This window comes from Heterocephalus glaber, unplaced genomic scaffold (assembly GCF_053883595.1).
Source record: "Heterocephalus glaber isolate CG9 unplaced genomic scaffold, H.glaber_assembly_v1.0 deba00001813, whole genome shotgun sequence".
Classification (NCBI taxonomy): Eukaryota; Metazoa; Chordata; class Mammalia; order Rodentia; family Bathyergidae; genus Heterocephalus; species Heterocephalus glaber.
In genome coordinates this window covers 2,610,204-2,634,170 of record NW_028258484.1, presented here as the reverse complement: position 1 = coordinate 2,634,170, position 23,967 = coordinate 2,610,204, and the positions used below count along the sequence as shown (strand labels likewise).

Genomic DNA, 23,967 nt, shown 5'->3' with positions numbered 1-23,967 from the left:
GTAAATGCCACTGTCTCCTGGTATGCCGGGAGAGGCGAGCTGAGGGGAAGGGGATGCAAGGTCCATCTGAGGAAAGCCAGTCTTGCTACACGCCTCCTTTATTCTTCGGGGACATCCCTCAGCTTAATGGAGCAAGGGTGAGCATCTTTTAAGTGTGAACCAGCAGTCTGACCAGAGCCAGACATTCAATGCCTTGTTGAGTTTCAATAGTTTTCTTTTTTAACTGCAGATTTTTTTTTTTTTTTTTGTATTGGGGATTGAACTCAGGTCCTTGTGCTTGCGAGGCAGGCGCTGGAACCACTGAGCTAAATCCCCGGGAATGATTTTCTTTTTTTTGAAGACAAGGTCTCACTAAGATGCCTGAGCTCCTAAGAGCTGGGACTATGGGCACATGTTATTATGCCCAGCTTGAATTTTAAGGATCAAAAAACATTTTCAATGCATCTCTGGAAAAGGATGTGCATTATTTTTCCACCAAAGTTATCAGAGTGATTTTTAGGGGCTCCAAGCCCTGCCCTCACTGAATGGGTAGGTTGTACCTCTGCACAGTCTCTGGACTTCAAAATTTAGACCTCACAAGTATCCACTGGCTACTTCCCTGAATTCTGCACTTTTAACATGTTCCCACCATCTTGAACCACCAGTGGTACATGCATGACCATCCCATTCAGTGGCTTATACCACGGGTGGCAGAAGTGGAAGTCATGCGTGGGACTGTCATGCATATACCAACAGTGGTTCAAGCCCCCTCAGCAGTGAGACATATGAATTACGGCCCCACTGTGAATGTGTTAAGGGTTCCCCCAACATTCAGACTCAGTAACATACAGTACATGTCATGAAAAGGAAAGTCACATCTTAAGAATAAAAATCATTTCCACCACTCATTTCACCAAAGGGCTTTGCATTTTCTTACACGGCCCATGGACGTGTAACATGCAGACTGTTCTGTTCCTGTAGTTACAATGCTGTTTTTTTTTTTTGGTGGTACTGAGGGTGGAACCCAAGGTCCCACGCATGCTAGGCAAGTGCTCTACCATTGAGCTTATACCCCCAGCCCCATGCTATCTTGTTTTTAAAGCTTTTCTTATATTTAGACTAAGTTATGTAAACCACCAGAAAAATGCCAATTCTCCAAAGCCCTGCCCCTATTTATGGGCTACAACTGGTGCCAACCTATTAAGTTTTTAAACATTTAAAAAAACAAAAGGAAAGAAAACCAACACACACACACACACACACACACACACACACACACACACACACACACTTTGGCACATGAGCCTCAAGTTCATATTTCCCATCCCTCATCCCATCCTGGCATTTCAGTCACTGTTTCTGGAGAATGAAGACCCTTTCTGCCTTGTGGAAAAGGTCACCACAAAGCATTGTTGTTTTGAGTAGCAAAGGGAGCAGGTACAAATTCTAAACTGGCCCCAAAAACAGTTCTTGTGTTTAGCACTATAATTTATGTGATGCTGCAAAACTTCTGTACCAGGATGACTTATTTCAAAACTGCTGGTTGATTAAATATACATATACATATACATATACATATAAAAATTACTAAGTCAACATTTGCTGTTTTCAATGTGAAAACGATAAAATGTAATTCTGAATAATTGTGCATTTGCCATAGGGTCCTCATTAAAGGGACCATAAAAATAATTTTGTAAAAAAAAATCCCTCTTATTTTTAAGTTTAGTATTGCCCTCAAGTTCAAAAGTTTGGACCAAAAGTACTGAGTATGCAGGTTTGGGATCTGTTCCTGCCAGGGATCTGGAAGCCTTAAATTTAGTGATCCCGCTGCAGGCTCAGGAACCTGACAGCCACATACTAGCCCTGCGTAGTTAATAGTATAGGGCTCAGCAGTGCCCACTGAATGAAGACCAATGAGGCCCCACAGGGTCCTGCCTTGTTTCACTGGTGGCAGATGTGGCCACAGCTGGCCAATTTCTCGCACAGAGCTCTGGGGACACAGAGGTGCTGGGGCTCTGCCTTGTCTTGGGCTACCAGATAAACAACTGGGGAGGGGTGAGGGCCTGGGTGGGGACCACTGAGCACCAAGGCTGAGGGTGACCCAGGAGCTGACCTTCTGCTCGGCTGGAGGCAGGGCAGAGAAAGGAACGGGCATTTCAGCAATGCAGAAGTGAGCTGTGCAGGAAGGAAAAGTGCATTTAAGGTAGCTTGGAAACAGATGACGACCAGACCGCCACAGAGTTGGAGGAGGAAGGAAGACAGTCCTCCACCTGCCCTGCTGGTTGGCCTTTCTCCTTGGATTCTGTGGGTTAACATTCATGCTTTCTGATTCGAATCTGCTCATGAAGAAACAGGAACAAAACTCTCCTGGTTCTGGCAGGTACACAATTTTCTTGGCAAAGCTCTTTGGTGCCAAGTTCAGTTTTATCTGGTTGATGTTCTGAGCCGATGTCACCGGAATTCATAGATGGGTGCACTATGTTCAGGAACATGAGTTAGGTTGAGGGACTGATACCTGCAATGAGGAAGAGACAGAATAGAAGATAGTTGGCCAATGCATAATGACCAAAGGATGTTAGAGAATTCCCAAACCAGAGCACCCAGCAGCATATCATACTCAGACTGAAATGCTAATTCTTTTGCTGGGGAGGACAAGGGAACAGGGTCTCACTATGTGTCTAGGGTGGTCTTAAACGTCCAGGCTCAGTGGGGTGGTGCATGCCTATAATCCCAGCACTCAGGAGGCCAAGGTAGGAGGATTGCTGCAAATTCAAGGCCAGCCTGACTGCATGGTAAGACCCTGTCTCAAAAAAAAAAAAGAAAAGAAAGAGAAAAAAAGAGAAAAAAAGCTCCCAGCCTCAAGCAATCCTCTTGTCTTAGCCTTCCAAGTAGCTGGGATTGGCCGAGGATTTAGCTCAGTGGTTTCACTGCCTGCTGCACAAGCGCAAGGACCCAAGTTCAATCCCCCATACAAAAAAAAATACCTTTCTGGTACCAAGTAGCTGGGATTAAGGATGTGTGCCACTGCACCTCTCTGCTAATTCATTTTTTTTTTTTTGGTACTGGGGATTGAACTCAGGTCCTTGCACTTGCACAGCAGGTGGCAAAATCCACTAATTCATTTTATACTTCTATGTGAACATACTTTGACTTTTTCTTTTTCTGTAATCCTCCTGAACCATAAATAAGACGAATTGCTTTTACATATTCTGTGCTATTCATAGAGCAACTATTGCATGTCTATAGAAACAGGATCCTGCCGGGGAGTTAGGTCAGTAGTTCCACTGCCTGCCTCGAAAGCGCAAGGTCTCGAGTTCAATCCCTGGTACCAGAAAAAAAAAATAGAAACAGGATGATAAGCTCTGGGGAGAAGATGCAGCCTGCAGTCTGGCCCTCCCTCCCTCTACTGCTTGGCCTCTCACCTTGTAATGCTTCAGCTGTATCTACAGAACACCAGGCTGAAGTGTCCTAAGAGCTTCATAGATAACACAAGAATATCCTAATTTCATGGTATCCAAAAAGAGTACAGAAAAAATAACTTCATATCTCTCCTTAAACCTTATTTTACAATTCATCTCCATTTTCTCACTTCCCAAGATGTGGCATTAAGCCTGGAGCACAAGACAGGAATCTGAGTTTGTGTTTCTCCAGCTGGCAGATGCTCTAAGGAGTCACAAAGAAGGGAAAGGTGGACAGTTCACACATGGGGAGGACAGACCCTGGGCACATTCAGTCAATGAGGAGGTTAGCTCTCCTCTGCTTGTTTTACAAAGAACAAAGGAAAAGTAGTTTATTCTTCATCTTAAAAATGGGCTGGGGAGGCCCGGGGATTTAGCTCAGTGGTTTCACCAACTGCTGCACAACCGCAAGGACCCGAGTTCGATCCCTGGTACCAAAGGAAAAAAAAAGGGCTGGGGGCCAGGGATTTAGCTCAGTGGTCCCATCATGTGCCTCAAAAGTGCAAGGTCCTAAGTTCAATCCCCGATACCAAAAGGCAGGGGGGGCTGGAGGCTGGGCATGGTGCCACACGCTTGTAATCCCAATACTCAGGAGGCTGAGGCAGGAAGATCACCCCAAGTTTGAGACCAAACTAGACTACATAGTGAGTTCAAGATCAGCCTGAACTACACAGTGAGAATCTGTCTTAAAAAGGAAGAGGGCCAGGGATTTAGCTCAGTGGTTACACCACCTGCCTCGTAAGTGCAAGGACCTGAGTTCGATCCCCGGTACCCACCCCCCCCAAAAAAAGGGAGGAAGAGGTTTGCTGAGGTTTAGCTCAGCAGCACAGTGCCTGCCGGGCAAGCACGAGGTCCTGCGTTCAAAACCCGGTACAAAAAAAAAAGGGCTGGGGATATAGCTCAATGGTACAGCACTTGCCTGCATTTGATCTATAGCACCCCCTCAAAAAAAAAAAAATCAAGAAAGGAATATATGTATTGCCCATCAGGAATTTTCAAATTGAAACTACAATGAAATACTACTTCATGCCCTCTTAGGCAGCTATAACTATAAAGACGTGGTAACAAGCGTTAAGGGGATGTGGAGAAATTCAAACTCTCAAATACTGCTAGTGGGAATAAATGGTGCAGCCACTGTGGAAAAAGAGTTTGGCGGCTCCTCAGAACGTTAAATATAGAATCACTGTATGACCCAGCAATTTCACTTCTAGGTATATCCCCAAAGGAAATGAAAGCAGTAACTCAGAAACTTGTTCACAGCATGTTCACGGCAGCATTATTCATAAAAGCCAAAAGATGGAAACTATCCAGGTATCCATTAACTAATGAATAGATAAATAAAATGTATATATGTCCAACTGGAAACTTACTTGGTAATAAAAATGAAGTTCTGATATATACTACAGCATGAATGAACCCTCAAAGTATTATGTTAAGCAAAAGATGGCAAGGATAAAGATCACATGTTGTAAGAATGCCATTTATACAAAATACCCAGAACAGGCAAATCTATATATAGAAAAAGAAGATTAGTGGTTGCCTAAAGCTGGGAGGGGATGAGGGGTAGGGTGATGATTAAGGACAGTGGGATTTCCTTTTCTGGTGATAAAAATATTCTAGGCTAGGGGTGTAGGTCAATAGTAGAGTGCTTGCCAAGCATGTGTGAGGGCTTGGGTTTGATTCTCAGCACTGCAAAAAATAAAAAGAAAATATTTTAAAGTAGATATTAATATTCTACAGACCACTGATATTTACTTTAAATGAGTGAATTGTATGGAATGCAGTAATATCTCAATAAAGCTGCCATTTACTAAAAAGAATTATGAAAATTATAAAAATGCACTTGAAAACAGAACAATTACTGAAAGTCTACTACTGTATTATGGTGACAGGGTTGGATCAACCACAAGTCATTAAAGATGAAAAATTTGAAAGGAAATAAAGTGTGTCTACTTTCAGATAGGAAATCAGGTGTTTTATGACATAGTTCCCCTCCAGGTACAGCAAACTTTTAAAATAAGCACTAAGGAGGTCCCCAAAAGGCAGCAAGCTGTAAGGACTTGAGGCTGCCTTCTGTCCTTCACTGGGGATAAACACTAGCAGGACTGTCAACTCATACTGCCCCTAATATTAGCCAGGAATCAAGCACATGTGTGATGAGTGTTGCCTACTAACAGCAAAACTCACACTGTCCCAAACAAGATCAAATTACATTTTGGCAATTGATTAAATTTAGGAGGTATGAATGCAAAACCAGTAAGACTGAGATAAGCTTTGCTGAAAGTGCTGTATTGCTTGTAAATATTTAATGGTAGTACCCAGTGGTAGAATGTTTGCCTAGTGGGCACAAGGCCCTGGATAGTTTCATCCCCAGAACTACAAGAAAAGAAAAGAAGAAAGAAGAAAGATCTCTTTACCCAATACTTCATTTCATTTATTTGGCTCTGTAGATAAGAACACCTATTCTGAGCAAATGAGGTGATTTAAATAGGGTCTCAGCAACCAAATAAAAACCAAGATATCTGTAGAGGCAGGGTGAGAAGTTTTCTCTTGGGTCTGACTAGCTAAAGGAAAGCCAGAGGGGCAGCCAGCCTCTGCTATGGTCCATGGCCACTGGGGTCCTCACCATTCTGAACTCCGATGGTAGTAGTAGCCCTCTATGGAAGCTGCTGACTTCTGAAAGCAGATGTAATAGAAGCCGGCAAAGGAAGCACCGCTGATGTCTTTGATTGTATGATCTGGAACCAGGAACTGCTCCTGCACAGATAAAGGATTGGTCAGGAATAGGTGTGTTCTTAGAACACCCCAGGCCTCCCTGCTAAGCATCAGGAGACTCTAAGGGCCACCTGAGAAAAATAATACAACCATATGGTCTTATCCAGACTTTCTGGGTGGCAGCAATCCTCTGGGTCTCAGCCTGACTTCCAGATAGCACTCATGTGATATGGAAGCATTCTACAAACTACATACATACCTCATGTCACGAGCTCAGAGAGGCCACTGGCCCAAGCATTTAATATATGTCAATACCTGCCTACCTGTTCATCTACCTTTCAGAGGCCACAGAAAGGATGACCTGGGAAGAGTAAGTTTCAGTGCCAGTTCCCAGGGGCTACTACTGAACTCTTGTGTTTTGTTTTTTTTTTGGTACCAGGGATTGAACTTGGGTCCTTGCACTTGAGCAGCAGGCGGTGAAACCACTGAGCTAAATCCCCGGCCCACAAGATACTTCTTTTAATGGTTTAGTTGGCATGCTTTCTACAGAAGACAAGATGAGAGGGTAAGGCTCAGCATCTGGCAAGACTATACTGAAGTAGCAATGATCCCCACCCCTAAGTGATTAGCTATACAAAGTAAAGATGGGGAATGACTATTTCAGATGATTTGTCTTAATGAAAGCAGGCAAGATTTCATGCTAAAACAGATTTCTTCCTACTGATTTGGCACTGGGGTTTGAAGGTGGGTGAAGATTCACTTATAAAACCCACTCCATGATTTGATATCCTGTGGTTATGAATATCATACTATCAGAGCAGGGAGCACAAAGGACTCCTCAAAGGCCAAGCCATTGAGTTAACCTGATGGACCTGAGGATTGGTGAGGGGAAAACCACATTCCATTCCTGACCCTTCATTTCCTGAGCTGTGGGAAGCACAAGGCTCTGGAGAAAGGATGTGGTAGAGAAGACTAGTCATTCTGATGGCATTTCAGCCTGTGGTGGGAATAGGGAGCAGTGGATGACTAAGTTCAAAGAAAGTTGTCCTGAATCCACTTAGCAATTTGTATGATTCAATATGGAGGTTCAAAGGGATTCTTGGATGAGAAAGGACAAGGGGAAGATGCAAACAACACTTTCAGGGGTGCCCACGTAGGCACAAATTCAACTGCTGCCCTCTAAGCAGTGTAACCAGACAAGCTGGTTGGGATATCCAAAGTGTATGTTCTGGACCACGCTTGCTCTGATCAAGTATGTAAAGACCCTGCCATGAAGATGCACTGGGACAAACAGGGGACACAGGGAGCCCCTGGTTGGGTGATATACAGGTGTGTGTGACTGCATTACAGGAGCTGATGTCGGAGTCTTGGAAGACAGCTTGGGCAAGATCTTACCTTCCACCTCATGAAGACATAATCCCCATTCTTCAGCTCTTCATAATCAAAGTCATCTGAATTAAATGATTTTGCATACTGATAAAAAGCCAGAAACTTGCCCTAAAAGCAAAATATAGAGTAGGATAATTGATCAACAGAGGGAGTGACTAGAGTCAGAATTCATGGCTCCTAACAAGAGCAACAATTGCTGATTAACAGTGAGGGAGCCTGTGGTCACCCCAGTGGACACAGACCTGAATTTGGAGCAGGTAAGTGGACTCAAGCTGAGGTCCCACTGGACTATGCCTGTCTAGTGAACACAACCCAGAAAAGGCCAAAGGGTAGGAATGGACGCTATCCCAGGGGCCTTTTCTCTGAATACCTCACTACAAACACATGAAAGCCAAGAATAATTAATGAGAACAGCTCTCTAAATAAACCCACAGGAGCAAAAAGAGCCATACAGAACCACACAGAAAGGGCCTGTCTAGCCAGAGAGGAAAGGGGCTTGTGAAGCTTGGTCTTTTGGGACAATAAGGAGTTTGGGCGTTACCTGGGTAGAAACAGGTAATACATGCCTAAGTTTAAAAAGGAGACATGCTGAGTGTGATGGTACTCACCTGTAATCCTAGCACTTGGAAGGCTGAAGCAGGAGGTTAGAGGTCAGCCTGAGCTACATAGTGAGTTCAAAGCTAGTCTGAACTACATAGTGAGACCCTGTCTCAAAAAAACCAAAGAGTAGACTAGCAGCCGGGGACAGTGGCATGTGCCCGTAGTTCCAGCTACTTAGAAAGCTAAAAAATGAAAATCATTTGAGCCCAGGGAGTTTAAGGTCAGTCAGCTTGGGCAACACAGCAAGACCTCATCTTAAAAAAAAAAAAAAAAGATTAGAAATAGGTTACAAAACTGCATCTTATGGGGCTGGGGATTTAACTCAGTGGCGCTGCGCCTGCCTTGTAAGTGCAAGGTCCTGAGTTCAATCCCTGGTACGAGAAAAAAACAAAACAAAACCCTCGAATCTTATGATGTCATTTTTTTAAAAAGGCAAAAGAAAGTATAGTCATCCCTCAATATGTGCAGAAAATTGATTCCAGGAACCTTCACATAAAATGGTATTTGTATATAATCAACACACATGCTCCCATATATTTTAAATCATCTTTAGACTACCTATAATATCTAATTTAATGCAAATACTATGTACATAAGTTGTTCTACTGAATTATTTAGGAAATAATGACCAAAAAACCATACAGCTGGATGTGGTGGCACATGCCTGTAACCCCAGCACTCTGGTAGGCTGAGGCAGGAGGACTGCAAGTTTGAGCCCAGCTTGGGCAACTGAGTAATGTGGCAAGACCTTCTCTCAAAAATTAAAAATAAAAAGTAGGCTGGTGATATACCTTAGTACAATGACCCTCAATCACCACACACACACACACACAATCTCTATATACTCAACACGGGTGAAATTTTTCCCCAAAGTATTTTTGTTTGTTTACTTATTTATTTTTTGGTACCAGGGATCGAACTTGGGTCCTTGTGCTTGCGCAGCAGGCGGCGAAACCACTAAGCTAAATCCCCGGCCCACCCCCCAAATATTTTTGATTTGCAGTTGGCTGAATTCACCAATTCAGAAACCACACAGTCAACTCTATTTACCCAAAAGATTTCAGAAAAAGTCAAAAACTGTTGTAGCTGGGCTGGGGATTTAGGTCAGTGGTTTGGCTGCCTGTCTTGCAAGTGCAAGGACCCGAGTTCGATTCATGTACCAAAAAAACCCACAAAAAACTGTTGTATCTTTAGACATTATCATTGTAGACAATTTTTCCCTCTAATTATTCTGTCATTTCAAATAGTTTTAAATAAGCATGTATTAATTTTATTAAAAAACAAAAAATAGTGATGAAAGTTTAAGGTGGTAAATATTCTAATTATCCTGAGTTAATCATTACCCAATGTATGCATTAAGTCAAAATGTCACATTGAGGCAGACAAAGGTTTTCCCTAGCATGTGTGAGACCCTGGGTTCCAACCCTAGCACCACACACATACACACACACATACCACAGTGTACCGCATGAATATGTATAAACATTTGGTTTCAATCAAAATATTAAAATTAATTCATTAAAAAAAATCAGGCCCTTGGTTCAATTCACCACATATACACACAAAATCAAGATATATATATTTGAGGAGGGGTTTGTTTTTGAGACAAAGTCTCACTATGCAGTGTAGGCTGGCCTTGAACTCACTACGTAGCCCAGGCTTGGCTTGAACTTGTGGTGATCCTCTGCCTCAGCCTCCTGAGTGCTGGGATTATAGGTGTGTGCCACTATGTCTGGCTAAAATATAGAGATATTAAAATCACAAATTTTTCACACATGTATTCTAAATAGACTACATATATAGACTCTTGAGTTTATAGTACCACCATGATACCAAGCTGAGGGTCTAATACCATGTCTCTGATTCTAATTTACAATGGAAAAATGATACCAGAAGTAAAGATTATCACACACTATGAACCTCAGACAAATAAGATGCAGTATGGAGCTCCCATAGTCCCACATAGGGATCTGGATCTCCTCCGAGTTTAGAAAGTCATGGGAAATGCTGAAGACTGAACAGCAGCTAGAAGTGTTGGAGAAGGAAACATTCTAGGGGCCTAGCTCCCTCATCCTATCACACTTGGCATGCTGGAGTTACAAGTAGGCTCCATGCTCCCTGCCCCAACCCCCCTCTTTTAGCAATGTAGTTCAGGCTAGTCTTGAGATATGTATACCAGGCTGGCCTCAAACTCATGGTGATCCTCCTGCCTCAGTCTCCTGAGCACTGGGATTACAGGTGTGCACCACCTGTAATCATCCCTCTTGCACCCCAAGCATTTCAATCCAGTCTAATGAAGGGTAGAGTCTCCAATATAGTCCAATGCTCTACTAGAAGCCAGGGGGAAAATTAGAAGATGATGGCTTCAGATATTAATCTGCAGTCACCTAGCCTAACACTGAGTTGTTACTGGGCCTCAGATTTTGGCTTTTGCAGGGTCAACTTGAAATGACAAATAAAGCTGCATGGTTCACTATGAAGAAGAATTTTACACCAGGGCTGTGCAAGAGAGGAAGGAGCCACTTGATGATGTACATGTGGTGGGGACAGGGTGGTAGAGGTAGCACCCAGGAGCCTTTGACTCTGATTCTGACACTGTCATGTTCTACTGGGGCTGCCCCAACTTTTGCTACTTGGATCTTGCTTATTCTCTTGTATTGTAAAGACACACAAATGATTGTCTACGTTTTGATGTATATTTGCTATGACAGACAAAACATGTAGCTTTCAGAAAAATGTTTTTAAAACCTCAAATTTTGAATTTAACTGAAACTCAGTATTTTCAAAACATTAATAAGCACAACAGTAATCCACACCAAGGCTAAGACAAGAGTCTATAGCAGATCTTTTACATAGAGAGTGGTGCTGGCATCAGAAGGGTTTAGACAGCCAGGTACAAGGAGTAGCAAGAATAATAATGAGTTCTAAAACCTTCTTTATGGACACAGCCATTTCTTTACAGAAGGAATTTCTCCATGTTAAACAAAAATTCATCGTTACCATGGTTGAGGAAGCTATTATGATAGGTTGAGAAATAGATTTCTGAAGACATAAGACTTGGGTGACAACCAGGGAAAAGACCCTAGGACAGTTACTCTTAAGTTGTCTTGAAGTATTCACTACTAGGAAATGAGAACACTCCATTCTTGACAGCTGAAAAGAGGGGCGTCTGGAGTTTGCAGTGCTGTCTAAATGATATGGTGATAGGCAGAAAAGAGGCGTTGTAGTCCTGCCCTTGCTGGGTATCTGTGAGCAGTATTTCCATCTCAGGCCAATCCAAGGTCAGTGACACATTTTTCCCAAGTAGAGGTGACTAAGAAGGAATAGTGGACAGACAAATGGGAAGGATGGAGATACTGCTAAGGTTCTGAAAGCTATGAAAATTGTGAGTAGAACTCAGGGAGTTGCTATCACCAGATAACTACATGGTATTTAAGAGGGGGATCAGGCAATATGAGAACTCACTTCAGAAGGAAGACAGAGTAATGGAGGTTTATGTGTAGGAAATAACTTCCCTTTGGCTGCAAAGTCCTCAGTAACTCCCAATAAGGGATGAGGTCTCTGGCTCTTGGCACATCTCAGTTTCCTGAAGTCTCTGGATACCCAGCATGGCAGAGCCTCACTCACCCAGTGTTTCCGATCAACGTCTTCATCTGCATCCCACTTGCGCGTTAAAAAAGGGTGTTTTTTGCTGATTATTTCCCCTTCAAAGAAAGTTGTAAGGGTTGGATACTCCTATAGTAAAAAGCAAATACCAAAATGAGATGTTCAATGACAGTCTTTTGGGAGTGTGTATTTGTGTGTGTGTTCGTGCACTTATGTGCAACACTTGGGATGGAACTCAGGACCTCCTGCATACTAAGTAATTGCTGTACCACTAACCAGCTCACTTTAATCTTAAAAAACAAAAAGAATCAAGCTTACTTTACCTTATCCCCAATGCTTTGAGACAAAACTGATCACATTGTTAACAATCCAAACCAGAGTTAGATCCAGGCTGTGGAAATAAACCTGAATTTAAATGGCCTAGATAGTAGAAAATCTCTTCAACTTTGGGGACTCTGCCAGAGCAGAGAACCCTTCTTTGGCTTGATATATGCTGGTCTTTCAAAAGCAATCTGGATGATTTTCACAAGAAGTAAACTCTGCATACTCTAGCATACAAAGCAAATCACAACTTAGCAGACTGCACTTTCTAAGGAGTACACCCAACAATACCCAAAAACCATAATGTCTCTCTCAAACCTCAGATCAGCCCACTGGCTCTCAAACTACAGCTCCTTTATATCTGTCCCTTTTATACCAATTCTTGAAGTTTCCAGGGTTGGAAAAAAAATGGGGGGGGGGAATACCTTGAATGTGCCAGAGACACATTTAATTCTATCCTATGAATTATGAACAATTTATGTGAGGGAAATAGGTAAATCATGTCTGCAATATTAAATCTCAACCATTAAAAATATGCTGTTTTGGGGCTGGGGATTTAGCTCAGTGGTTCCGCTGCCTGCCTCGCAAGCACAAGGACCAGAGTTCAATCCCCAGTACCAAAAACAAAATGTTTTTAAAAATAAGCTAGCTATCATTCACTGCTTGGAATACTGCTAATTTTATTTGCCATTTGTTCATGTGCCAATAAACAGGTACCAAAGATTTACAGAAAAATTAATGGGAGAAAAACAACACTACTAAAAAGTCATTCTTTTTTTTTGGTACCGGGGATTGAACTTGGGACCTTGCAAGGCAGGTGGTGGAACCACTGAGCTAAACCCCTGGTGCAAAAGTCTTCCTTTTATTCACATTTATCAAAACCAACTAAACACTAAACAATCAACCAACCAAATGACCCCTTGTCCAAGGCCTTGAGGTTTTTCAAGAGCACAGTTTACCAGTGAAAAATACAAAGTCCCTGGGACTACAGAGGTCCTACTTCTTCCTCCAGATTCTATGTAAGCACTTTTTTTCCCCAAGAACTAGGAATGGAACGTATGAGTGCTCTACCACTGAGCTACATCTCCATCCCTTTTTAATTTAATTAATTAATTAATTTATTTATTTATTTTTTGGTACCAGGGATCAAACTCAGGACCTTGCAGCCTTTGCCAGGCAGGCACAGAGCCAGTGAGCTACAGCCCCAGTCCCTCCAGCCCTTTTATATTGTGATTTGAGACAAGATTCTCACTAAGCTGCCCAGGCTGGCTTCAAACTTCTGTTTCTCCTGTCTCAACCTTTAGAGTAGTTAGGATTATAAATCCTGGGGATGGTATACAGGTCCTACAGATGTTAGGGAAGTGCATTACCACTGAGTCATTATCCTCAGCTGAATGTAAGCACATCTCATTTTGCATCAAACATATTTAAAATATATCCATCCTGATGGCTTTGCCACTGCTCCCAGCTTGGCTTGCGCATAGCTCAGGACTTTCCTGAGAGGCACTGCCTCAGTACCCTCTTGGCTCAAGGGCTCTGGGAAACAACACTGCCACCAAGGCTGAGGTGACTATTTTTTTTTTGGTACTGGGGATCGAACTTGGGTCCTTGTGCTTGTGCAGCAGGCGACGAAACCACTGAACTAAATCCCCGGCCCAAGGCTGAGGTGACTAAAGAGGCCTACTTTATTTTTAACAAGTCTGTACATGCTTAGTACTGATTTTTTTTTTTTTTTTGCACTAGTGGGGATTTAAACCCAGGGTCTTCTCACTGAGCTACATCCCTAGTCATGTATGTATGTATGTATGTATTATTTGAGATAGCATAGTCACTAAGTTGCTAAGTATCCTAGGCTGGGCTTGAACTTTCAATCTTCTTGCTTCAGTCTCCCAGAGTGCTGGGATTATAGGTGTGTGCCACCATGCCTGGCAAGAAGCCTGCTTTACAACACCACCTCTGAGCTATACCTTCAATCCCTCGTTCTGTTTTCTTAACAATGAACTTCAAAATATAATAAATCTAATACTCAAAACCAACAAACCCCTTAACCTACTGGTACTGCTAGATTCTTCATATTGATGTTTATATATATGGAATGAAGAAATAAAAGGAGAAACCTCTTGGAAACCTAATTTTTAAGGCATAAACTAAGTTATACTAATCTGTCTTTAGTATATGTGCTGCCGAAGCGAGCACTATACTAATCTGTCTTTAGGAAGGATACTAAGAGAAAAAGTTTTATGTAAGCCAGTACCTGACTTGAAATTTTAAACTAGAAGCTACATATATTTTTTTCCTGAGTTTTGAGTTTTAATCATTTTTCAGAACTCCTACAATAGAAGAACAAAGTGGTCCTAATGTAACTGAAATACTTATAGCTTAAACCACTAGCTTTCCCAAGGAATGATTCTGCACTGACTTCTCTCCGAAATACTTTAGACAGTATATCAGAGTGACCAGAAGGTACCTCACACTCTGAGAATTAATAAATGGGTAGTGAATGAGATTCAATATGTACAGAAATTACCAAGAGATAAAATATTTCTCAGGGCTGGCACAGGTAAATCAAGCACTTGACTACAGTATAGCTAAATCAGGGGGGATTTACACGGGAGCAGAAGAAAAGCTATTAGAAAAACAAGCCAGAGGGGGGAGCTATAGACAGCCAGGACCCCCCACCCCTGATGCTCGCTAACTCTGGGCAGGTATGGGCTTCACCCACCGAAGTCATCAACTAGCTCCTCTCACTGATTCCAGGCTCACCCCAAACTGTCCAATGATAGCTAACTTGGCTTTTCATACAGACCTGTCTTCTGAGAAATTTAAATCTATTTGGCTAGTAAGTCAACAGGAACATCTAGAATAGGCACAGACCTCATTCTGAGAGTGAACACACACATCTGTTCACACATTGGTCTCCTGTGAGTTTGGTTATTGCGACCAGTCTCCCTGTTTTCAAAGAAATCTAGCACAACTTCATGGAGCTTCTAAACCCACCTAAGGACTAAGTGGAGGACTTGATCATGAATCCCCAAGGCTGGGCTCCCAGATACCAGCCAGGTGCTGAGCTCCTAGGAAAGGGCTCTCTGCCAGCTCAGAAATACAGTACAAAGAGAATGTTATTTAATACCCATTCTTTACAATTCTGAAATCTCATGTTTAAAAGGTACACAAACCTTAAAGTTGTGCTTTGTGAATGTGAGACAAATTATCTCCAACTTAGTTTTCAATGGTACACACTGAACACGTGAGGATGACAACTACTATGATTAAAACCCAAACCACTTACATGATTTAATTCAAATAAATTACACATTTGATATTTTAACAATTTTAAATAAGATAGCAAAGAAAATAAATAATACAGGTATAAAATTCATTCAAAGATTCATATTGTTTTTCTATATTTTATTATCTACAGCAACCATACATAGATATATGATTTTAAATCATATTGAATAGTTATACAACTCTGTAAATATACCCAGAACTAACAAATTATACATTTTATTTATTTATTTATTTATTTGTATTTGGTGCTGGGGATGGAACCCAAGGTATCTCACTTGCTAGGCAAGTGCTTTGCCACTGAGCTATATCCCCAATCACTGAATTGTATACTTTAAGTGGGTGAATCATATTGAACTATATCTCAATAAAGCTACTAAAAAGTTACTTAAAAAGAATTCTAATTATCCTGAGACCTGGACAGGACTTAGGAATCCCAGGAAACACTGTGCTTTAACTAAATGCTTGGTGGCAGCATCACTGAGCCCATGCTGGCCTGGGGCAGATCACCTCTGGGGAAGATGTGCTCATCAAGGCCACTCTACCTGAAGACCATGAACAGGAGAGGAGTGAGAGTCTCCATGGTTCTGTTAGGAGCCCAGGATTCCCCATAGGCTAGCCCCCATGAAGGGCTATGCCAGTACCCCCTCCTCAAGGAACCCCAACTGCTGTTCATACCTCAGAGGGGCTTCCCTTAGTAAGGGCAATCTACTCCCAGTCATTAGCATTTCTGCACACTCTTTCAAGATTTCTAACGCTACTTACCATTTCCGTGCAGCAGCCTATAACCCAAATGACAGGGCCTGGAGTCAGTGTTTGCATTACACATTTTGCTGGTTTCCTTACGAAGTTAAATGCTTATGCTCTGCACTCCATTAACAAATGCATTTGGATGCCTTAAGAGTTGAGCATATTCTGTTTTACTATGTTTTCTCCTACAACAAACCCAAAGGTTAGAATCCTTTATTTTGCTATCATTTTCTACCCCTTCCTGACTAGATATGTTTCTAGAGGTGAAGATAATAACTTCTGTCTCAACAACGTAAGTTCATAGGGAATGCTCAATCTAGCTTCTAATATAGAAAAGTAGGAGGAGGACTGGGGCTGTGGGTCAATGGTAGAGCACAAGACCCTGGCTCTTTTTATTATTATTATCATCGTCATTATTATTATTTTTAAGACAAAGTCCAAGTGGCCATGCTAGTTTTGAACTTGTGATCCTGCCTCAGACTCCTGAGTAGTTGGATTACAGACATGTGGCATCACAACTAGTCACAGCACATTTTTAATAACTCAAATGAGGAAACGGAAGAGAAATTAAAGGTCACACAACTGGTAAGGGGCAGAATGAGAATGCTGCCACTCCATCTAGCACAGCCCAATCCTGCTGGGTCATTAATATCAGAAGTGATAAAAGCCCACAGGACTATGCAGCAGGGTCACGCCCATACATCCACAGCAGAGCTCAGCAGCCAATTCAGTTCCCTCCCTCCTCTTCCTGTTTACCACTAATGGAAGAGAAGGGATGCTCCCTGCCTTCTAAATCTCAGGAGTTTTGAGGTCTGAAGAGCGGGGTCAAAGGAAGGAAAATGTTCTTACATAGACCACCAGGTTGGAAACCAGAAAGTGATTTCTCATTGTTTTGATGAGTTATAGGGTGTAATGAACTTTTCTTAAGATGCTTATCTCACAGACTTGAGCTTATGATAAGAGAGGAGGCCATATTCTTATCTACATTTTTTTTTGGTACCAGGGGATCGGGGATCGAACTCAGCTCCTTCTGTTTGCGAGGCAGGTGGCAAAACCACTGAGCTAAATCCCCAGCCCCTCTTATCTACATTTTTTATCTGACAAAAGCATTAACATGCAAACCAATAGTACTGGTCACATTGTGACATATTTATAAACTTCTTTAGATTTGTGAAGGGGAAGAGTGTAGCTCAGTGGTAGAGTACATGCTTAGCATGAATGAGGCCCTGGGTTCCATCCTCAGCACAATGGGGAAAAAATTTTGATGGCTGTGCTACTTCCCAAGAGGACACAACAAAACCGCATGCTTAATGCTCCCGATCTAACAATGCTTAAAACATCATTGGTACTGTCTGTCCTCAACTCTATAGGACTCTGATGTGGACCACCCACTTCCTGGTTCAGACTCATGTGACGAGTGCTTACCTCAGTAAGGCCTTTAATCTTCAGGTACCCACAAAGGTAAGAGTTCCCCGTGTCCACGTGCTGAAAAGAAGACACACAAACTGTTACAAATGGATGAGCCAATTGGGGCCCCACTGCAGATACTGTGAAAATCCTGCAAGGCCAGGCTAGGTCAGGAAGGCCTAGTGGTCAGTATACACCCAGATCAGCCTAAGGTTCTCTCAGACTTGGGAACTTTCAAAAGTTCTCCTTGTACACATGCTTGTTCTGATGATGCAGACCGATCCCAGGACCCTCTTCTTTTAGCTGTGTATCTTGAGACTGAAGTTCCTTTCTGGAATGGTGAGCCCACTAAAAGTTTTTTGTACTGTCTTCAACACAAGTCTCCCACTCATCTACACTTTGTGCATTATTGGACATAAGGTCTCTATCTGCACAAAGGTGTTATCCCTAACCCCTGGCTTGACTTTTTTTTGGTACCAGGGATCGAACTCGGGACCTTGTGCTCTCAAGGCAGGCAGTGGAACCACTGAGCTAAATCCCTGGCTCTAGACTTTTTTTTAAACATGTTTCTAGGCTACTTCTGTTTTCCTGATATTCAATCACTGGCCTAAGAAATCTACTGTTGCCCTATTTTATACTAAGCACCATTGTGCATTCTTTATGAAATGAGCAAAATATTCAAGAACAGCATTTTATTGGGCCGGGGATTTAGCCCAGTGGTACCGAGCCTGTCTCATAATCACAAGGTCCTGAGTATGATCCCCAGTACCAGGGGGGAAAACAGCATTTTATGAAGATTAATGTGGTATAACTTTTACTTCTAAACCAAACTACCAACCAAAACTCTGACTATACTGTGAATGTCTTCTCTGTCCATTTCATGTACAGATGCTTGTATTTCTTAATGAAGAGTCAGGAGGTGAAAATAGGAATAACAGGCACAGTAGATTTTGAGGTTTAGCAGCCACCAATTATGGGTTGCCGAGGCATTGCCAATGCCTACAACCAATGTCCTCTTTTCCACACTTCCAGGGCCTGGATTTTGTTCTGGCACCTACCCTGACCTATAAGACGTGGTCAATCCTGATGTATTTCAGGCAAGTATAGACCCCCATCTCCTTGGGAGTCATTGGTTTAGCAGGGAATGACCCAGTTCTAGCCAATGAGGTATGTGTGTGAGTCTCCTGGGTGTGCCAGGCAAGGATCTCTGGCATTTGAAGAGGAACAAGAGGAAGAAATGGCTCTTTTCCTTCCCTGGGTAGTGGCAGTATCTGCATATAGTATCCAGTTCCAAGGCAGCTATCAGAAAATCAGGAGGAGAAACAGGTAAGGAAGCGCTGAGGATGGCAGGCCAGAAAGATGGAAGGAAGTAGGCCTATCACAGGCTTTTTAACTAACCAAGCTAGAACCCTATCACCTTTAAACTCCTTGTAACATGAGGTAATAGGTTCAATTATTCTGTAAGCTATTTTGAAATGTAAAACACTGTTCCTTGCAGATGACACCAAATTCATTAGCACATTTCACCCAAATCTATATAGACATCCTGAATAGGCAGTTTCTAATCCATGACTTAAAATGAATCTGTGTCATGAACTTGGAAACTCTGTCTACTAACCTATGAATTAAAGCTAAAAAAAAAAAAAATTCAGTGGTACCTGTAGCACAAAGATTTTTGTTTGTTTTTTTGGTACCGCGATCGAACTCGGGTCCTTGTGCTTACACAGCAGGCGGTGGCACACAGATTTTTATGTTAAGTGAGGTCTCATTTCAGGAAACTAGAAAGGTTTGTGGCATTTATTAGATTTGGAAACTTTACTCCAGTTACACCATAAATCAAATAATACTAAGGCAGTCCTTAAAAGCCGTAATAAACTTAGCCAGATGATGTCAGCACCAAAGAAAACTGGGCTTCTATGAAGTTAAAGCTTGGTGCTGGTGACAATGGTATTCCATGCAAAAACTGCCAAAGTATTTCAGATGTCCTCATCTGCTGACTTTGGCATTGGACATTATGGAAAACAGCTGATCCACACTAACATGGCTCAGCAAAGAACTTTTATTAAAAGACATATAGTTCTAACCTGAGGCCTTAAATTTCACGTATGCAATTCTCATTGAATTCAATTAAGTTTGGGGTTTCACAGTGCCCAGAAAAGGTAGCAGGAATACCTGCTAACAAGATTAAAAATTATACTGTAAATTAGCTCGAATTTGCATGGATTATCACACGCTCAAGAATCAGAATTTCTGTTTGGCCTCTGTTCAATCATCTCTTCCATCCTGCCCAAAGTGATCCTGATAGTTGGTGAACTCAAATTATCACACATTGTACAAAGCTTTAAGCAAATGAGGGGCCAGCATCTCAACGAAAAAGATAACTAGGAAAATGTTTAGCAAGGAGGTCTCACAGCACAGCTGTGTCCAACAGCTTTTTTTTAATGTTCCTTTCACAGGGACCCACCCAGGCAACACTCTGCTGGTGGGTTCTGGGGTGGTAGAAGGGGAAAGAGTACTCACAGTAATGGTGGTGGGGGGGGAACCTAGTCAAAACCCCACAAAGGTTTGAGAAACTTTACATCCGAATAGTAAAACAGAAAGTGTCAAAAAGCACATGAACAGATGCACATCATGAAAAGATGCACCAGGGAAATTCAAATTAACAACCACAATAAGATACTACTTCAGACCCACCAACATGGCTACAAACAAAAGGTGAACAGCAAGTGTTAGCAAGAATGTGGAGAAGTTGGAACCTTGGTATGTTGCTGTTGGAAATGTAAAATGAAGCAGCCACTTTAGAAATCACTGGTAATTGCGTGAAATATTGAACACAGAGTTACTATATAACCCAGCAATTGTACTACTAGGTATCTGTCTACCCAAGAAAAGTGAAACCACATATCCATATAAAAACTTGTATATAAGCTGGATGTGGTATGTACCTGTAGTCCCAGCATTCAGGAGGCTGAGGTGGGGGGATCACTTACACCCACGAGTTCAAAGACAGTGTGGGCAATGCAAGGGGACTCCATCTCCAAAACAAATATACACAAATGTTCACAGCATTATTCATAATAGCCAAAAAGTGGCAAAAAGGCCTAAATGTCTATAAACTGATCAATGGATAAACAAAATATTGTATATCCATACAACAATGGTTACAATGAAGAATACAATAAAAGGAATGATATGGATGAGTCTTGAAAATACTATGCTTAAGTAAGCCAGTCACAAAAGGACAGATACTACTATGATTTTATTTATATGAAACAGCCAGATTAGGCAAATTTTTTAAAAAAGAGAAAAAATATTAGCAGTTGCCTAGGATTTGAGCCAAGGGATATGAAAGATTCTTTTTGGGGTGATAAAAATGTTCTAAAATTGGGTTGTGGTGATGCACAACTCTGCGAACACAACATAAACTACTGAAGTGTACATCTTGAATATGTAAATTATACTCTGGGAGACTGCAGCAGGAGGACAAAAAGTTCGACAATTTACTGATTTAATGAGACTTTGTCTCAAAATAAAAAATAAAAAAGGGCTGAGGATGTAACTGAGGACAAAGGCTCATTCAATCCCCAGTACCACACACAAAAATAAACAATATGGTATGTGAATTACACCTCCATAAAGGTGCTTAAAAGGAAGGAGAGAAAGAAAGCAGGAAGCTGTTATGAAAGACAAGAGAAATAGACTAAGAAAACTGAGTCTAAGAAACTAGTCCTAGCTGAAAAACCAGATGATGGGGCAATTCACATGCCTTTGACTAGTTGCAGTGCTGAAAATGAACAAGCTCACCTATCCAGACGTAGGGCAGCATTCCTTGGCATGACCACCCAACCCACCATCAGACATCTACTTAAGTGGCTTTCAGCCACTGGCCAGGTTTCTGTTCTGGGCTCCCTGACACCTACCAGCCATGATCCAACTCAATCACTGCTTCTACTGGTTCACAGGGAGACTAGGACCTGACAAGAGTTCACAACACACTAATGACAGAAGGGAGTAGTTGCACTAACCAAGGCAGACTTCCCTTTAATGCCTAACTACCTTACTGCATCAGAACAGGTACAAATTCAGGACAATTCCAAACATGACCCACTCAGGGATCTCACTTCCAGAATTGAATAAAAAAAACAAACAAACCTGACCTTCATGTTAGATTTTCACATTTTAAGCAAAAAAGGATCAATCATCACATTAGGCATAGAGTTATAAGGACTGAAATATCTTAGTCATAGTAGGTTTTCAGTTGCAATAAATATAAGTTCACAGTTTACAGATCAATGATACAGTTAATGTGAGGATGCAGCTTTCCCAGTCAAAACCAGAGAAAACTCCCTAGAAATCAGAGAAAAAAAGGGACTTAACTGTGCTCTCCACTTAGTTCTCCATTATCTTTGGGAGATAAGACTTACTTGTTCAGAAGAGAGTAATATTTAAAGTTTAAAAAAAAAAAGGAGATCACATGAAGAACAAGAACACTGTACATTTCACTCTTACACAGGGGAGCAGAAAGGCAGCATAAAGCACCTCTAAGCTTCTGGAAGGGCTTTCTACACAGAGGTGTTTGGAGGAACTTTGGGAAATAGCCTAGGAAGTGGTGTCAGAGAAATAGGCAAAAGGAAGGGGAAAGTAGGTCCTAAGACAGGAAAGGTTAAAAATTGAGGTACAGTCTGGTGAGAAAGGGAGATAAAAAGGAATATCCACTATCAATCTCTTTTGGCTGAGAAAAAGCATCATTTTGTGCTAATGTGCTAACATTTGGGAGAGAGAAATGAGGTACACGAAAAGGCCCCAACAGGTGAATCTGTAGCTCCAAAGCTGATCAGAAACTGGCAACAGGTACTAGAAATCCAGCTCAAACAGGGGGAGGACAATGGACACAAAATAAAACTAGGTAGGTTAGATTTCCCAGAATACTGGTATCAGAGACTGGGAGGAACCCCTGTGCCTATGTAGACAAATGTTAAAAAAAACTGAAAGAAGATCCCTTTGATCCAGTCATAAGCTAGATGAAGGCATGGGGTGGGAAAGTCTAGGAAGAGGCCAGGGATACATGGAGCCCATGGGAAGTGGGCCACTGTGCAGGGAAGGGTGTATGAGAAGCCTGGAGCAGGAGGCCCAGAGTCGGGGGAGCTGGGTGACCGGACCAGACTTTCAAGCAAGCAGTGCGGGGGGGGGGGGGGGGGGTGCCAGGAGGCTAGATACTAACAGACCATGAGAAGCTCCACTCTGGCACCCAGGATACAAGTACCTGCTTTTCAAGGGGATCCAGAGACTGAGGAATGGTTTGTGGGATTGGGGGCTCTCAGCCAAAGGAGCAGTATGTTCCTAAATCCAGGGAGGCTGATCAATTTCCCCAGGAGGAGGAAGGCCCCAGGGACTGAGGCTAGGGTTTTGTCTCAGGTCTGGGAGAATGTGAAACGGACACAGGGAGGGTCCTGAGTCTGGAGAAACCATTGGAGAGTTCTTCAGGGTCTGAGAGGGAGTGACTGGTGTGAAGATTGGTGCAGGGGTGACAGGTCTTGGGGTGGACGAACCCAGGCCAAGGCACGGCCAGTCATGGGGAGGGGAGATTCCGGATGCCCGGCGGACCGGTCAGGGGTTTCAAGTCTGGAACAGTATTCCGGGACTGCCAGGAGCCAGCCCCTGCAGGCTCCATGTCCGAGGGCCAGGTCAGGACTGGGGCTCCAAGAGTGTGAGACACCAGCTGGGCAGGTCCCGGGTAGGAGGCGCCGGTGCAGGAGGCCTCGGCAGTGAGGGCCTGATCCGCAGCTGCGGGCTCGAGGAGCCGAGGGCGGGCACGGCCCGTGAGCGCCGCGAGGAGGCCCTCGGGCCCCGGCCCAGCCCGGCCTGGCGCTCACCTGCAGCACCACCTCTACGTCGTACGAGTTCCCCTTGCTCTTCTGGTGGCCGCGGAACTTGGAGCCGCTGTAGAGCAGGCTGGTGGCCACGCCGGGCTGCTGGGTGTTGATGGGCGGCGGCGGGATGAGTGAGGCCGCAGAGGCGGCCGAGGCACCAGCCGGCGGGGGACACTCTGTGCGGACCGGCATCGCGGGGTCCCCCGGAGCCAGGGCTAGGGGGAGGGGGAGAGGAACCGCTGTCGCCGCGCGGGAGCCAAAGAAGGTGGCCGGGAGGGAGACGTCGGGCGCGCACGCGCGAAGTGGGGGCGGGAGGCCGGACCACCCGCCCGCTGCCAGTGGACCAAGGGCTCGGGCCGCCACTGGGACCCCAGGACCTGCGAGAAGGGCCTCCCAGTCCCGAGCTGGGTGCCCCTCCCCACTTGCCCTCGCACACACACACACCACCCCTTCCGATTAGCTCAGGTGCGCCGGGGAGGGCGGGAGCAGTTTCATGCGGCGCTTCCGCCCATTGGCGAGAGGAGAAAACTCTTGGCGGGGCGCGCGAGAAGCCCTCTGGAATTTGTAGTCTTCTTCCCAAACAC

General features: G+C 43.2%; 1 protein-coding gene across 1 annotated transcript; it reads right to left on the bottom strand.

The window, feature by feature from the left end:
- On the bottom strand, window positions 1–23,958 carry Gid4 (GID complex subunit 4 homolog). The gene is made up of 6 exons (XM_021247586.2): window positions 23,387–23,958; window positions 17,532–17,591; window positions 11,769–11,876; window positions 7,548–7,649; window positions 6,064–6,194; window positions 1–2,494 (listed from the first exon to the last, which is right to left on the bottom strand). Exons 1-6 carry the CDS (start codon window positions 23,573–23,575, stop codon window positions 2,431–2,433), a joined length of 654 nt encoding a protein of 217 aa, XP_021103245.1. The 5' UTR covers window positions 23,576–23,958; the 3' UTR covers window positions 1–2,430.
- Between the last annotated feature and the right edge of the window lie 9 nt (window positions 23,959–23,967).

Coding starts and splice junctions, on each gene's coding strand:
- Gid4 (XM_021247586.2), bottom strand. CDS start 23,575: ATGCCGGTCCGCACAGAGTGTCCCCCGCCGGCTGGTGCCTCGGCCGCC. Junction 17,592..23,386: donor ACGTAGAGGTGGTGCTGCAG/GTGAGCGCCAGG, acceptor TCTTCTTTTCAG/CACGTGGACACGGGGAACTC. Junction 11,877..17,531: donor AGATTAAAGGCCTTACTGAG/GTAAGCACTCGT, acceptor TTTTTACTATAG/GAGTATCCAACCCTTACAAC.